This window comes from Drosophila virilis, unplaced genomic scaffold (genome assembly GCF_030788295.1).
Source record: "Drosophila virilis strain 15010-1051.87 unplaced genomic scaffold, Dvir_AGI_RSII-ME tig00000038, whole genome shotgun sequence".
NCBI classification, from domain to species: Eukaryota; Metazoa; Arthropoda; class Insecta; order Diptera; family Drosophilidae; genus Drosophila; species Drosophila virilis.
This window is the reverse complement of record NW_027212792.1, coordinates 819-18,194: the sequence shown is the minus strand read 5'-3', so window position 1 is coordinate 18,194 and position 17,376 is coordinate 819. Positions and strand designations below refer to the sequence as shown.

At 38.7% G+C, this 17,376-nt stretch overlaps 2 protein-coding genes across 2 annotated transcripts in view; both read left to right on the top strand.

The window, feature by feature from the left end:
* The window catches only part of LOC116651589 (uncharacterized), a 38,041-nt gene extending 27,908 nt beyond the window's left edge, over window positions 1-10,133 (top strand). The window contains exon 3 of the mRNA XM_032438307.2: window positions 9,546-10,133. Coding sequence (XP_032294198.1) covers window positions 9,720-10,133 — 414 coding nt within the window. The 5' untranslated portion in view covers window positions 9,546-9,719. The remainder of the gene's footprint in view (window positions 1-9,545) is intronic.
* Window positions 10,134-15,813: 5,680 nt separating this feature from the next.
* Window positions 15,814-16,177, top strand: LOC116651580 (protein kish-like). The gene has a single exon (XM_032438232.1). It carries the CDS (start codon window positions 15,814-15,816, stop codon window positions 16,030-16,032), a length of 219 nt encoding a protein of 72 aa, XP_032294123.1. The 3' UTR covers window positions 16,033-16,177.
* Window positions 16,178-17,376: the final 1,199 nt, after the last annotated feature.

Genomic DNA, 17,376 nt, shown 5'->3' with positions numbered 1-17,376 from the left:
ATATCAACAATAATACAATAACAACTAAAGCTCGATCCGCAGCACTCACTACCCGTACACCTGCCGCCGTGGAGGCTGATAACTCGACTAATTTAACGCGGCCAATTTAAATTGGCAATTTGCTCGACGCGTCGACGGCAGCGGCACCAGCAACAACTGGCTGGGCCCTGGGGCTCTTTATCGGTATCTGAGTTGAGGTTGAAGTGCCCGTCGAGCAAAACGCTGAACGCCCGCCCCGTTATCAACGGACAGGTGCAGGGCAGCGCGTCATTGTTTTGACGTGAATTTCATATTTTTCTTTTACTTTTTTTCCTCACTTATATTAATAATTCTATTTACTGGAAAATTGAGATTGCAGAGAGATTAGCACGCCCAATACAATAGCTCTTCAGAGAGAATGCATATAGATGCATACATAACTCGATCTATATTAAACTGTTTGGCCCCAACTGATTTAATGGTGAACAACGTATTTTGTAGACCGAAAGTGTTAGGGAGCCCATATTTTTAGCTAATGTGGCATTTATCTTTTCCTTGGGAAATCCAGCAGGCAGATGCTTAATGATGATGAATGCCTTTTTCTTGATTATCCAAAAGGCTTTTTGCTTATTTTTCAAGATTCTTGCAATAGTTTCTTGAGCCGTAACTGCAGGATAAGAAGACTATAACTAAAATCTTAATTTTGGTCGGGCATATCCTTGAGCAGAACTTAAAAGATTTATTATATCGTAGTGCACTTAAAAGGTCGTAAGCACGTAATCCCCTCTGCAAAGGTATAAAATATCTTAGTTATCGATAGGTTTGCATGGGACGGCCTAAAAGTATGCAAGTCCTTAGCAGTTCGTTCTTACTACAGAGCATCAGATGGCTTTTTTTAGTTGCATGCTTTTCTGAAAGAAAGTCATTCAAATCAGAAAACTAATTCTGAATTCGAGATACATACATAAGTCATATATACACATTTTTTTGATACCTTCATCAAATATTTCACAATGGTGTAGTTTATACAGAGCTCTAATAAGAGTGCCATCATCTAGGGCAATAACTCTATAAAGCCCTCTTGAGATCTAATATATGACGGGGCAAGTAAATGAACTTTTTACAGGCACGATATTCGCATGCCAAGCTCCAAAAAATTATTCATTATGCTTAAAATGCGTAACTAATGTAATTTGAAAGTAAAAGTCGCGCACTCTCACGCACGCAGAGAGCAGAGCTGGAGGGGAGCTATGCAAAAGCACGAGGCGTGGGCAGAGGCTGGCGCTTAAAGGCCTATGACTTTGCGTGCTCACATGTGTCAGGGCTGTCAGCTAAGACTTGTCTTAGTCAAGCAACGGCAGCTATGCCTTTAGGGCGCCCAAATGTATGCACGTGTTACGACATTGTCATTTGATTAAACTTGTTAGCGCACGCAGAGCATCAGCAGCAGCAGCATCAGCAGCAGCATCACCATCAGCAGCACCATCAGCGGCAACAAAGTTTAGACACCTTTGCCGTAGCCTTTAAGTTAAATGTGATGCGTGCGAAATAAGTTCAGGCCTGACTTAAAGAGACATGTAAGATTTAGACACAAGTTCCCAAAAAAAAAAAGAAGATATTTCGTGCAGGTGTTTTTATTTGCTTCACCCACTTCAGAGCCAGTTTTCACTAGTGAGACTAGAAGGAAAGTGAGAGCTAAGCATATATATAGTGACATATCCATAGTCGCACCCACCCTTTAACATAACTTGGCGCATAAGCATAAGCACAATTATAAACATTTCTAATATTGTAAACAAAGAGCCTGGTGATAACATCGACATTGGTCAAGATCAAACTGTCCCCCTTTGGTAGACATAAACAATTCACCCTAAATATCACGCCACTGTCAATGTTCCCATCAGAGTACTATCCCACGCATAATTGCTGACGCAGCTCAAACTTCACTCAATTTTGACTCAAACTCTCTCAAAGCGAAGTTTGCTAAGCGACCGCAACAGTTAGATAAATCAGTTCATATTCGGGAAGCAAATCTGAATGTACTCAACAAAAGTAGCCGTTAAGTGAAAATAATAAATTGAAATATATTTTTTTATAGTAACCTAACGTGTAAAACTTAATTGGCGCAGCCGGTAGGATACGTCGGGAAAAAGTTAAGATCGCTAAAGGATAATTAATTCCCAGATCTAACGCACAATCGCGACCGAAAGTGTTGTCGGAGTGTAATAAAAATTTTCTCGAATACGTATCCGCACAAGAACCTTCGGGTCACTAGTAGCTTAATAATATTGACCCTTTGGGCAATAAAGCTACTACAGTTAATAACGACTGGATTTGCATATCGTTTGATCCCTGCAATACGTTATTACTGAGTCTTTTTAAGACACACACACAAAAAAAAAAAAAAAGAAACATTTAACCAATAATCCATCACAAACTTTAACCTAAAATAAAAGTGCAAAATCAAAGAACAATAAAGTTCAAACCTACAAACTCAAAACTATTCAAAAAAAAAGTGTATTACACCAAGATGACAATGGAATTATCAGAACAACACCTCAACCAGGCCCTTTCACAACTTAGACAGGTGCCAAGCTTTGACGGATCAACGGATCAACTAAACGCCTTCATTAAAAGGATAGATTACATCCTACACCTGTATCCAACCCGAGATGTTAGACAACATAGCATCTTATACGGAGCCATCGAATTGCAAGTCACAGGAGATGCTCAGAGAATATCACAAAGGACAGCAGCCAACACTTGGCAGGAGCTGAGAAACGCATTAATTGAAGAATACAAAGTGCAGACACCATTTGAAGAACTCCTTCGACGCTTATACAACACGAATTACCAAGGAAACGTCCGTAAGTTCATCGAGGAGCTCGAGAATAAATCTTTTGTTATATTAAATAAGTTAGCACTAGAAAATATACCTAGCAATACAACCCTTTATACAAATGCTATGAATAACACAATCAAAGATGTTATTACAAAAAAATTACCAGATAGGCTTTTCATGATGTTAGCCAGACACGACATTACGTCGACACAAAAACTAAAGCAAGTAGCTCAAAGAGAGGGATTATATGAAAATAGCGTTACTGAAAAACCTAAAAATAATAATGTTCAGGGAAATCCAAATAACAATCGTAGGAACATGGGAAATTATCAGCAAAATGCTAACCCAACCACCATTTCAAGTGGCTATTCCAACACGAATCAGAGTTATCACGCACAAAATAAACAGCATAATAAGTCCGAAGACAATCAGAAAGCTCACCACGAGTTCCAACAGAAATTAAGTCAAGGTAGATACCAAAATCCCTTAAACTACCAAAATCAGTCCCATTCACGCTTGAATGCACCAAACCCTCCGACTAAACGTCAAAGAGATAGTAACAGTGGGCAGATGAAAATGGATACATCCGAAAATTTTCATCAGCAAGCCTCGGAACAAACAGAAGAAATCCATTCATAAAATTGATTATGAATGACGAAGTTCTAAAATGTGTCATCGACACAGGTTCAACCATAAATCTAATGAAAACAAACCGCTTAAATTTTCCAGTTTACAACGAAACATTAAAGGTTCACACCATAAATGGTGTTATTGAATTAAAACAAAGTATACGATTAGGAGCAAGCAAAATTTGTCCGAGCAAACAAAAATTCTATATTCACGACTTCTCAGAGCATTATGATGTTCTGATTGGGAGAGAATACCTTGAGGCATGTCAAGCAAAAATAGACTATGCACAAGGATCCGTAACCTTAGGAGAATTTAACTTTTGTTTTAGATATAACGACGAAGAGGTCGAAGAGGACATGACCGCACAAGAGTGCCTTGATCCACCCTCAACAGAGGACAGACCATTTAACTTCGCTATTAATAATGAATTAATAGAAAACAATGAGTTTAGGCTAGAGCACCTAAACTCAGAAGAAAAAGAAAAAATAAAAAAAGTTTTACATGAATTTCGTGATATCCAGTACCATGAAGGTGACAATTTGACTTTCACTAGTACAATTAAACACAAAATTCTAACAAAACATGAGGACCCAATTTACAAGCGTCCATACAAATATCCTCAAATATACGATGAGGAAGTAAATAAACAAATAAGCGATATGATAAAACAAAATATCATACGTAAATCCAAATCCCCTTACTGCTCACCAGTAATAATCGTTCCAAAGAAAAACGATGCATCTGGAAAGCAAAAGTTCCGGTTAGTCATAGATTACCGCAATCTCAATGAACTAACTATTAATGATAAATACCCTATCCCGATCATGGATGAAATATTAGACAAACTTGGAAAATGTCAATATTTCACAACCATTGATCTAGCCAAAGGCTTCCACCAAATCCAAATGGATCCTGGTTCAATACCCAAGACCGCATTTTCGACTAAACATGGCCATTACGAGTACACTCGCATGCCATTTGGTCTTAAGAATGCACCTGCAACGTTCCAACGTTGTATGAACAATCTCTTAGAAGATTTAATTTTTAAGGATTGTCTGGTCTACTTAGACGACATTATTATTTTTTCCACTTCATTGGAGGAACACATTTTGTCGCTACAAAAGGTATTTAAGAAGCTTAGAGAAGCTAACTTAAAACTACAGTTGGATAAATGCGAGTTTATGAGAAAAGAAACTGAATTTCTCGGTCACATCATCACAACTGAGGGTATAAAACCAAATCCCAACAAGATACAAGCAATTGTCAAATTCCCAATTCCAAAAACCCCAAAAGAAATTAAATCATTTCTAGGATTATGTGGTTTCTATAGGAAATTTATACCAAATTTCGCTAATATAGTAAAACCATTAACACTTAAATTAAAAAAGGGAGCAAAAATCAATATAAAAGACAGAGACTACGAACTAGCGTTTGAAAAGCTAAAAGTACTCATAACATCCGACCCAATTTTAATATACCCTAACTTCGAAAAACCATTTTCATTAACTACAGACGCGAGTAATATGGCAATAGGGGCCGTCCTTTCGCAAGAGCATAAGCCTATATGCTATGCAAGTAGAACTCTCAACGAGCATGAGTTAAATTATTCAACGATTGAAAAAGAATTATTAGCAATCGTTTGGGCCACTAAATACTTTAGGTCCTATCTCTTTGGTCGACAATTTCAAATCCTTAGTGATCACAGACCACTCGTCTGGTTAAATAATATGAAAGAACCTAACATGAAATTACAAAGGTGGAAGATCAAGCTAAATGAGTTTGATTTCCAAATTAAATACGTCCCAGGAAAAGAAAATTATGTGGCAGATGCTCTGTCCAGAATTCAATTAAACGAAAACTTCTTAGGCGAAGATACAATTAGCACAAGAGCAACAATACATAGTGCTCAAGAAGACAACAGTAACCATTTACAAATCACAGAAAGACCACTTAATTATTATAATCGACAAATAGAATTTGAAAAAGGAACCGAGAACGAAACAAAAGTTACGAATTACTTTCACAAAACCAACATAAAAATTACGTACAAAGACATGACTAATACGCATGCCAAAGAATTAATAAAAGAATACTTATGCACAAAGAAAAGTGTGCTATACTTCCACAACGAAGCAGATTTTCCAATTTTTCAAGAAGCCTACTTAGAAATAATAAGTCCGAATAATTCAACAAAGGCAATGAAAACTAGTACAAAATTAATAGACCTTCAAACATATGCAGAATTCAAAGAATTAATATTAAAAAAGCACAAAGAATTATTACATCCAGGAATTGAAAAAACTATCAATTGGTTCAAAGAAACCCACTATTTCCCAGATTATCAAAATTTAATTCAAAATCTAATAAATGAATGTGAGATTTGCAACATCGCAAAAACAGAACACAGAGATACAAAATTAACTTTCGAAATAACTCCGGAAATCGCTAATATCCGAGAAAAATATGTAATGGATTTTTACATAGTAGGAGATAAACAATTTTTATCTTGCATTGATATCTATTCAAAATTTGCATCATTAATAGAAATAAAAAGTAGAGACTGGCTAGAAACCAAACGAGCTATATTACAAGTGTTCAACCAAATGGGTAAACCCATCGAAATAAAGGCAGACAAAGACTCAGCTTTTATGTGCACAGCTTTACAATTATGGCTAAAATCAGAAGCAGTAAATATTAATATAACCACTAGTAAAAATGGTATATCCGACGTAGAACGATTTCATAAGACAGTTAACGAAAAACTAAGAATCATTAACAGCGACTCAGACGTCGAAAATAAACTTACAAAATTTGAAACTATACTCTACACGTACAATCATAAAACAAAGCACAAAACGACTAACAGAACACCAGCGGACATATTCATATATGCAGGTACACCAGAGTATGACACTCAAGCTAATAAAGAAAAACTAATAAATAATCTCAACAAAAAACGAAACAAATTATAAATGCACATACAAAATTTAACAATGTATTCCAGATAATTACAATAACCATATTTGTAATCATATTAATAAGTTTAACACTGTATTTGACATATAAGTTCAAAAGCATACCTAAGAAATTAATTATAAAATATAAAAAACCCAAAGTAGAAGAAACACCTACAATAATAGGAGATATACCAATTGTAAAAGAAGAAAATGTTACACTATATCCAAACTTAAACACCTGAGGACAGGCACTTTTCTAATGGTTGGGGGAGTGGACATATCCATAGTCGCACCCACCCTTTAACATAACTTGGCGCATAAGCATAAGCACAATTATAAACATTTCTAATATTGTAAACAAAGAGCCTGGTGATAACATCGACATTGGTCAAGATCAAACTGTCCCCCTTTGGTAGACATAAACAATTCACCCTAAATATCACGCCACTGTCAATGTTCCCATCAGAGTACTATCCCACGCATAATTGCTGACGCAGCTCAAACTTCACTCAATTTTGACTCAAACTCTCTCAAAGCGAAGTTTTGCTAAGCGACCGCAACAGTTAGATAAATCAGTTCATATTCGGGAAGCAAATCTGAATGTACTCAACAAAAGTAGCCGTTAAGTGAAAATAATAAATTGAAATATATTTTTTTATAGTAACCTAACGTGTAAAACTTAATTATATATATATAACAATCCGAAGGAAATTGCGTTTCTACGTTTCTATAAAACAGACGGAACGACGGACAGTTTGACAGACAGAAAAGCAAAATAAAGAACTATGTCCATATCATGCGCATTATACAGCTTATGTTTTTTTACCTCTCCGCAAAACAAATATTTTACGTTTGCAACAGGCAATCAGATACTAACTTTATTTGTATGCGATTACATGGAATGTCATTTAAATATTCACCACGAATAACCCTTTCGCACATTTAGAGTTGTGGCTAATTGAGGACTTTTAAATAATTGTATATCTAAAATATGTAGTTGAAATAAGCGAACAAATACCAACTAAAGTTGAGCCGGTGACCTCTCGCTTGACAGTAAGACGCTCAGATACGGGCAATGATTGGTCAGGCATGTTCATGACTTCACTTTGTTGGTTTTTGCCAACTGAGGTTGAATTTAACAGAATTCCGTTTTGTTGTTCCTTTTCAATCCAAAAGGCAGCGTTAATGAAAATTGCATCTACGAAAATATTGTTGTTGATCAACCTAACGGCATAGTTGTTTTTCTTTTGAAACTCTCTTTTAAGGGTTTATTATATTGTAGAAGACAAATCTCACATGCAAATTTAAACACAAAATAGTTTTGTTGCGGGTTTTTTGTTCTGATGTTCGATCGCACCTGAGTCCGCGTTCATTTTATGCTTACAGACTAAAGGAAATGTGAAAGGTGTTTGTGCATAAGTGGGCGAGACAGGAAGTAATCGGATTTGTCGGGCTCTTCTTAAAAGAATTTAAGTAAAAGAGAAATTTAGGAATATAATTGAGCAATGTTGCAATAAAGTGGAACTGCTGACCAAATGACTTTGCATGCATTTATGCTACTACAATATATTAAGAAGTAGTTATCTCCTCCATTAACTAATTTACAAAAACTGGAATTAAATTAAACAGCTTTGCAAAAACAGCTTAAGTTCTGGTCTTAAAATAATAAACAAATACTTGAAGTGAAAAAAAAAGACGAACAGAAATTAATATTGATTCAAAGATATGTGTCAAGAATTGATGCAAAGCCGAAAAAATAGTCCTGCAGCGAGCGACGCATTGTGTTTGTGTGTGTAAGCAAACATGTTCGAATGTATGTTCAGAGCCGCCCACAATCCCATTTATCGCCCAACTCTCAGTGTTTGCGTGGCAAACGGCATGGCTCGAGACTGTCAATAATTTATGGATCAAACGCTCACATTGCTTTTGTATGACATTTGAGCCACATGGTATTTGCGGCTGGCATTTTGGTAATTTATAATTTGTTTTGGCTTTACCAATTTGTGTGCATTTTGTTGTTGTAGCTAGTATATGTATTTGTTTACTATTTGCTGTAAATAGGCTATAATGCAGTTATTCATAACATCAGCAAATCTATTTTGAATGTGATTAGTCCTGCTTGCTGATGCCAGCTAGCATTGCTTTTAATTATTATGCTAATTACATTTGATGTGTTTAATGTCTTTTAGATGGTCTTTTTGTAGAGCATACATGTGTGTGTGTGTGTGTGTGTGTGTGTGTGTGTGTTTAATGACTGTGAAATCTTTGCAATGTTGTTGGCAATTAACATTTCGTTTACCTTAATAGTTTGATTCATTATAGTCATTACCTAATAAAAATAAATAATATAAGCTATTAGATAGTATAAACGAGATTATTTTTTGACAACCGAGCAATTGGTTATTTGAAGCCAACTTTAAAATTGCTTTAATTAATCATTTTGAATATTGTCAATGAATTGCTTATTGGTAAGCTTGTTCTGAGTCTGATATTCTTTAAGTTTTGAATTAAATTTGAGTGTTAAAACTTGAGAGTTCTCTCAATACATATTCCAACGCAATTCTCCCATATCTATGCATATGATTTTGGCTTTTGGGCCTTCGCTCATGCAGTGGGAGCTTGCGTTTTTCAAAGGCAAATCTGCCACTAATACCCACGAAAACTACCAAAGTCAACCAGTTGAAGAGCTTTCGCAATTTGGCGCTGGGAATGCCCCGCAGACAGATGCAGGAGCGTCAACAAATGTGCGACGAGTGAGCCTTGAGCATCGGAGCGGCTACCGAAATGAAAACAAGTGCCAACAAAATATGGGAAAACAATTTGAAAGTTGACAAAGAAAAGCGCTCGAGTGCCGAGTATTTGGGGCCTTTGTTTTATGAGCAGGCCCGCTTCACGGCGGCCATGATTGATGCGTGGCGTTGCGCTCCGTTTTTAGTGGATTTCGAAATTGCTTTTTCACGCTGACAGTTTTACGATTTTCTAGTTCTCGTGCAAGCCGACATGTGGGCGTGCAGGGGTCAGTCGGAACGCGTGGGATTGGATAAAGCGACGGCGGCAGTTATTCAAATGCAAACGACAGCTGTCAAAATGGTTTCTGCTAAAAATTTCACACACTTCTCTCTTTTTCTCACTTGCAGTGGGCCAGCAGGCAATGAGTGGCTGGGTTGGAGCAACAACTGCGACAACTGACCGTGTTTCATGCATATCGTTGGGCAAATGATAAGACGACAGCAACAGGAGACGCCCAGCTGAAGGAGATCCAGTTGAAATAGAGTAACAGAATAAGCGAATAGATAATAAAAGCCAAGTCAATGTCGCTGCTGACAACCGTCAGGTTATCAACGACATTGCTGCTGTTTATGCTGCTTCCAGCGGCAACATTGCTAACAAATCAACAACAACAACAGCAACAACAACAGCAGCTGCAACATGTGCGCCACAAACGTCAAAACAACCCGGATCAGAAGTTTTCGCTGCCCGCGGTGCCTCTGCCACCTCCGCCACCTTTCCCGGCGGCCAAGCATAACTTTGCACTGAATGCATTTGCCATTGGGGAGCAGGCAGCAGGCGGCACTGGCTCCGGCTCCGGCTCCGGCCTTGGCTATAGTTCCAGCTCCTCTTCGTCCTCGCCGGGATGTGGGGGCCTACTCAAGTCACGCTATGGCCTCATTCAAACGCCAAATTTCCCACATCGTTTTACCACGCCATCGAATGCGTTTGGATAATTGATGCGTCCGAGTTGCCAGCCACCGCTCAGGGCAATGTGTCCATCGTGGTTTATCTAACGCAGCTCTACGTGCTGGGCGGCCTCAAATTCACCGAGTATATGTACTACTCGGACGACTTCAGGTGCCCGCCCACCGTGTCTTCGCCTTAACCGAGGAGGATGTGACCCAGGTCACATGGATGCAGTTCAACAGCCAGTACCTGGAAATACGATTCACCATGGCCACGCTGGATGGTACACATCTGCGCGCTCTGGACCGCCTGCTAGACGTCTATGGCTTCAATATTACCTACGAGGTGCAGCACGAGGTGAAGACCACTCAGTGCAATACACTACAGTGTCGTTTCCTCGGCGACTGCTATGCCAGTGCTGATTATAGGTGAGTTGAACATATAGAAGCCAAAATATATACAATCAAAACTATCGCCTGCGAATCGAACCCCGATCCTCCTATATAAATATTGATATTCGAACAATTTCTGAGTATTTCCCTCTAACTTGGGAAACGGGAGAAGAACTGGTTCGAACTAAAAACTTTTAAAGGCATTTCTTTATTTTTTAAATTATGAATATAGATTATCCCGGTTAAGAAACAATTAGTTATTCAATAGATAATTCCTATAATTTCTATCACTGCAATCGTAGACTGCAAAAAAACCCTTTCGAGCTGTTTTACAGAGTTCAGCAAAGCGTCTTAAGCAGCAAATTAACGAAACTTCATATTTTATCGTTTGGCTTTAGGTCAGTTTCTACATAAAAAACTAACCAATCCTTAAAATTTGAATAATCCACATGCCCACACAAGCAAAAAACGAAGTTGAAAACTGAACATGAGCTTGTTGTGTAATGTGGTAACTATCGTAATGGATTACCCTTTAACCTGGCTGCTATTCGCAGCCCCATTTTCCCAAATATTTCATCAATCAATCAAGTCGGCAACTGGCAAGCAGGCCCCCGTCCCAACCTTACCGGAGATCTACCTTGCCATACAATTCCTCATGTATGTCAAACTCAATTGCAAACGTTATTCATAAGGACCAGGCTAAGCGCGTTCAGGGCACAGGATGCTGGATACAGGATACAAGACACAGTCAGTGGGAAATGCATCAAGAGCTGGTGCTGATGCTGGCCTTACCTTCAATTGACTTTTGGCATATGCAAACTTTTTGTAAAGGTTTTTGTTTCTTAGCCCCGGTGAAAATGTGTTGGCAATGCCTTTCATTGTTTGGGGTTTGCTTTCTCTGGGGAACAGAAAGCGGAGCACAACGAAATGGAAGTTATTTGGCAATAGCAACAGCAGCAGCAAGCAACAACAGCGCCAGCGCCAGCCACTGGAACATTGCAAAATGTATGGCTCCCACTTGGTTTAGGCTGAAAGCTGAAAGCCCCCAAACAGTTGGTCCGGTTTGCCAGCACCAGAATCTGAATCAGCTACTGAACAGAAAGAGAAACAGCCCCGACAGAGCACTCGGAAGAAAAGATTGATATGCAAACATTTAACAGTTTGCATGGTTAGCCGCCTGTGATTTTGCGCGTTGCGATTGCCGCCGGGCCCAGTTTTATGCATTGACCGGAACCGAAAGGGAACTCAATTTGAAATCAGCAGCAGCCGACGGGTCAGCTGCGCTATGTTTCGTCCGGAATGTTTGTCCAAAGGTCGAGAGGCGCAAAAGTTTTGGCATGTTTAAATATGCGTGGCACCCGGACGCAGGTGCTGCAGCGCCAGCCCCACCGGGGCGTTGCCCCTTAGGTTGCCTCGTTTAGAGTTTTCGGGCATGACTTATAAATGGGCGGCGCATGCGAGCGGCACTGGCGCTAATGTGCGCTGAGCTGGCTAAAAGCAATATCATTTATGATGGTTAAACGAATGCCGAGCGGTGGCCAACAGCTTTTGTGGCAGGGAGAAGCCATGTCGAAAACCCACTCACTTTGTTCAAGAATACTCAGCCCTGTCATAAAACTAATAAAACCTTTTCACAACATTAAGAGGACGCCATTAAGAGGCGTAAGCAGAATAGAAACCCATTCAGATATGTGAAGTGCGGTAACAACTAGAGCTCTGAATTTCACTCGCGCATTCATTCATCACATAAATTTATTTAAATGGAGTGAACTAAACAAATGCCAAGTTTTGTCTTCATTGTCTTCAAATGTCGTTTATACAAGAACCTACTTTTCAACCGATCAGGCCGGTTCCGTTATATGTATTGCAATTGAAAGACAGATGCTAATCAAGAATATATACCTCGGTGTTGAGCGTGCTTCATTATAATACCCCATTTATTCAAAAATGATTCAAAGCTAGAATTTATATTAAAGCAGATTAATCTTGGACTCATTATAATTTAAATAATGCACAGTACTTTGATATAGCTTAGGGATGCTTGAGGATTTTCTCCCTACCTTATCACTAATCTGATGTTTTTATGGAAATATGTAAAAGTTAGTCAGCTCCCACGCTAAATCGACCCCAACGGATACACAGTTAATTGCCGTAAAGCCCCAGCCTGGCGAAAAACCAAGCACCCCGAAATAGAGACTCAATTAGCATAATAAACAAAACTGGCGGGCGAGCAGATCGAAGAAATTGTTCAATAGCTTTGTTAATTTGAGTTTTAACGCTTACGAATTTTGCAATTTAAAAGCAATTAACATGCCATTGGTATTACTGTAGAACAATTATATAATGGAGCAAGAGAAATACGAACGAAAAGCAGACAAATCAAATTTATACTTTCGGGGACAGTGAGGTCAAGTGTCGCGATTTATGAGACTGGCAAGAAATTTAATATTACAAAAAATATAATAAAAATTTGACAGCAATTTGGGCATAAAATAAGAAAAACTTCCAAGTGGCCTCTTCTACTTAGCATAATTAACATTAATTGGACGGCCCAAGGCTGTGTGTGGGCCTGGCTAATTGAATATTAATATTAATGTCAAAATAAAAGCGAAATGTGTTGCCTAGAAATTTAATATAAAAGTGACAGCTTCCGATAGCCAGCTGTGGAGTTGTGGAGCCATTGGGCCGCTGAGCCCCAATAGAATTCAGCGTCTGGCACGTAGCCTCCTGCGACGTCAACTTAATTAACAACTGGAGGCAAATGAGGCACCGACCTGGCTTTCGGGGCTACGTGTTATAAGATAAACACACAAACACGAACACAACACGGGCAATAATTCGCAGCAGAAAACTTTATAGGGCTGGGGCGTGGCAACGTTTGGGGCGTTGCGTCGCGGTGACAAGTAGCTGAAGTTGCCGTCTTTATAGTTTGTGCCACACAACGGCTTGACAGCCCTAGTCGAAACAGCACATCCCCAAAGTTCTCATCCTTCTCTTGCTTTCCCTCTCTCTTCTCTTGCCGCACAATTTCTCATTGCATTTTATGGTCCTCGTGCTCAGCGCGTTTGTTAAGTAAATGTGCGAAAAAATGCATAACATTTGAAAATGTCAAATGGCTGATAAGAGTCAGCGTCGGGGGGTGCGTCATACAGTGCGTATACTTGAAAATCTTTTTTCCCTTCAGTTTTTTTTTTTTTTGTATTTTGTTTGTTTATTAATTTCACTTTACTACTGAGCTGGTAGCTCGTTTGGCTTTGTGTGCAAAATTTTAATAAGCGGCGTCAGATGTGAAATGCGCTCGACAAAGGGAAGAGGTGCGTGAGAAAAGCGGAAAATGTTTCATTTCCATATCACGGCACATTCAAAGTTTATGTGTGCGCATAATACTACCTAGCCTCAGTAGTATAGCATAATATTTGAGCAAACAATAGCTTCAGGGAATATTCTTCAAAATATTAAATACTAAATCAGTAGTTGTCTTTCAACGTGCTCTTTTGAAGTTTGAAGTTTATTATCGTTATTAACAGTTTATGAGTATTTTATGTTACAATATCGTTCGTATGGCTTGCTATAAAATATAATTAAAAGCATTTAAGACAGTTTTACTAATTCACATTTAAACTTGTTTTCCATTTTAATCCCTTGTAGAGGGTATTATAATTTTGTCATGAAATATAGAGCGCATTTAAAGTGATATCTACGAACACATAAAGTATATATATATATATATATATGTTTGTCGATTGACAGAAGGAATCTGTCTATTTGTATGCGAACAAATCTCTCAGGTAAAGGCCTATTGTCTTAAGACTTTGCAAAGGTCCGACTTTCTGTTGCAGGCAGTGCCGAAGAGTATCCTTACATTGTAGATTTTATTAATTTTTTATTAATATTAAATATTTTGTATTTTTTCTTCTGATATCTATGATATTGCAACAACAATGCACAATGATTAGTTTACATATAAGTATGATAAACATTAGACTGGTTAGCTTTTGCTAATATCTACTGCTTTCAAAAGAGTTTTGATTGCTACCCATTTTACTATTTATTTAATGTTAAAGAAAGATGGATTAAGTGACTGACTGACGGACACTGGCATCTCCATACTCTTTAACGTAAATAAGAACTGCGCCAACTTGACAGAGTCAATGTCTGTGAATGGATGCGATTGATACTGTGATACATATACGTAAGACACGATAGAGAACATGTGATGTTTATTTGTAGAGGATTTTGAAAGTTCATTTTGCTGCATTTTGCTTATGGGAAAGTTTGTTGTCGTTGGCATTTCCCATTGGAAATGCAGACTTTCCGCATGTCCATTGCCCTTCTGCCAGCTCATTACAAGTGTTTGGCAGCTAACTTGATTTTATTGCTAATAAAGTTTGCATAAAATATTCAAATGTTTGCGAATTCGACTGGTACTCGACAACTTGGGTCGTCTGGCACTTGCCGCTTTGGCAACCGAGCACCACAGAAAGTTCCGCAGGAACAAGCAACAATAAGCCATAAACAATTGGCCAGCCAGCTCGGCGACTCTTTAGCTTCGCGTTTTAATTTTGCAGTTGCTGCCTTTTCAGCTGCAAAGAAAATTACAAAAAAATATAAACAAGAATATGAAAAAAATAACAACAATACACATTTATTTTTTTTTGCGTTTTCCATTGGGCAGACATCCACGAATCCATTTTTTGGGGGGCTGCATAAATCTGGTGCACTTCACCGCAAAAGTTCGATTCAGAAACGAAAAAAATTTATGTTTTAATATTTTGTTCGATTTTTTCAACCATTTGGTTCTGACTTCGACGTTATTTTTTTTGCTAAGGGCATTTGCTCGATGCGTGTCTGTGTTTTTAAGAAGAAAATGTTTAATTGAAAAAGTTTTTCGCTTTGAGACGCATCAAAGAGGATTTTTTATTGAGCTGATTCTGGTTACTTTTTCTCTTGCCTTTCACAGGAAATGTTGAATGAATTAAATTTAAGTAAAAAATGCATTCAAGTCCCTTAAAAAAACAAAAATACAAAATAATACAATACAAGTGTCTGTCCGTCGTACGCTAAGCAAAATTTTCTCTTTCGAAGCGAGCAAATACATATAAATATTTATTATTTCATCATGCAATCAAGGTTTGAACCTTACCACAGCTAAAAAGCTTGTCGAGTGGCATAACATAGTATTGCTAATTGACATTAAATTGAGTAGTAGGCTATCAACTGTTTCTCATAAAAAACATATTTTTTAACATTGAACATATTTGCCATAGTTTAATCTATTTGCTGCTTCTGCCGAGTACAAGTTCTCTCAAAAAAGAATAAATACTAATTCGCAAGAATGAGTGCATTATTCAACTTTCAAAGTTTACTTTCGGTAATCCTATTGTTGATCTGCACCTGCGCTTATGTGCGACCACTCTGTCCCAGGATATTGGATCGGAATAAGTCCGGGTTACGGCTTACATTGTGGAAGTTGGCGCGGATCGGAGAACGCGAATCGCCTTGGGTTGGTGCTGCCTGCGTTGTTATGGCAATAATGTTGCTGTTTTCCAACTAAGATCAAATTAATACAGCGTGAAATCTTTCGGTATATCTAATTAAACACCAACAAACAGCTAGCACAGTGTAGCATTTGTGCTAAACTAGATCCATATGGATAAGCGTAAACTAAAAGCTGCTTTAAAATAAATAATTAAAACACATTTACTGGCAATATTTTACTCGGAGATCTGTCAGCTACTGTATGAGCACTGAGTACACTGCAGAGAAATATGAGCTCTAAGGAAGTTCTGACATCACTTCATAACTTAACAAATACTCACCCTCTGCCATACATATGGACTGAAAGTTGCATGGCAAAACGAAAAAAAAAACTTGTCAACCTGTCAAAGTCAGCTAGCTATAAGCGGATCCTTGCCAGGACTACAATCAGTGCAGGAGGACATCAAGAACAACTGAAATTAGGCCACGTTCAAGCGGTGGCAAATTGTGTGCCACATGGTTAAGCGGGGCGGATGGGTGCTGGCTTGGGGCAATCAATATGCAACGCTTCGTCTCGGAGTTTTCGTACTTTTCGCATTTCATAACAAAAAACGTTGGCTCGGCTGCTGTTGCAAGTTGGGCAAACACAACGACAGCGTTAAATGAGATCAGGTTCAGTGCGGGAGCAAACAAGCAGACACACACACACACAGCAACCGGCGGGGAGAGGGATCAGGAGCTGCTACAACCTACAAAATAGTAAAGAGGACAATATTGTGGGTGTTGCATGTGCAATGAGTCGCTTGACATCAGCCACGCCCCACCACGCCCGCCACATCCGGCTTGCCGCATCTCATGCCCGAACTGTGTCAGTGTCATTCGCATGGCCAGCAGTCATGAGTGGGAATGCGTATATTGTTTGCCTTGTCAAACATTGTCATTTATCCAAAGTGCACGAGGAGGCCACAGCCGCAGCCTGAGCCAGAGCCTGAGCCCGCCGTCCAGGTGCCAGGAGGGATTCACTGCGGCACTGGTGCTTTGCATATTGCAATTAAGTTTTGTTTGGCCAAAATTTTGACCGGTCTTTGTCACATAATCTGACTGAGCCTTTTATCGCCTCTCTCTCTCTCTCTCTCTCTCTCTCTCTCTCTCTCTCTCTGTCTCTGTTGTTCTTCCACTCTTTTTCGTTCTGCGCAATTAAAAGTTTGCCATGTTTGCCCTGGAACTCTATTGGCAGTTTTTACTTTAATTTCCTGTGCCTCTCTTACGATATGTGGCTTACCTTAACTGCAAAGTTCCTTCAGCAAAAAACTGCTGCTTCAACTCCTTCAACTGGCATGTCGGCAGAAACTTCTCCCAAATATAATTGGCTATTGTTATTTTTGCAACAATTCCATGGAAGTTCGTATGGCAGTTGTCA

Bases quoted from the DNA above. Each gene is read 5' to 3' on its own strand.
- LOC116651580 (XM_032438232.1), top strand. From the start codon at position 15,814: ATGAGTGCATTATTCAACTTTCAAAGTTTACTTTCGGTAATCCTATTG.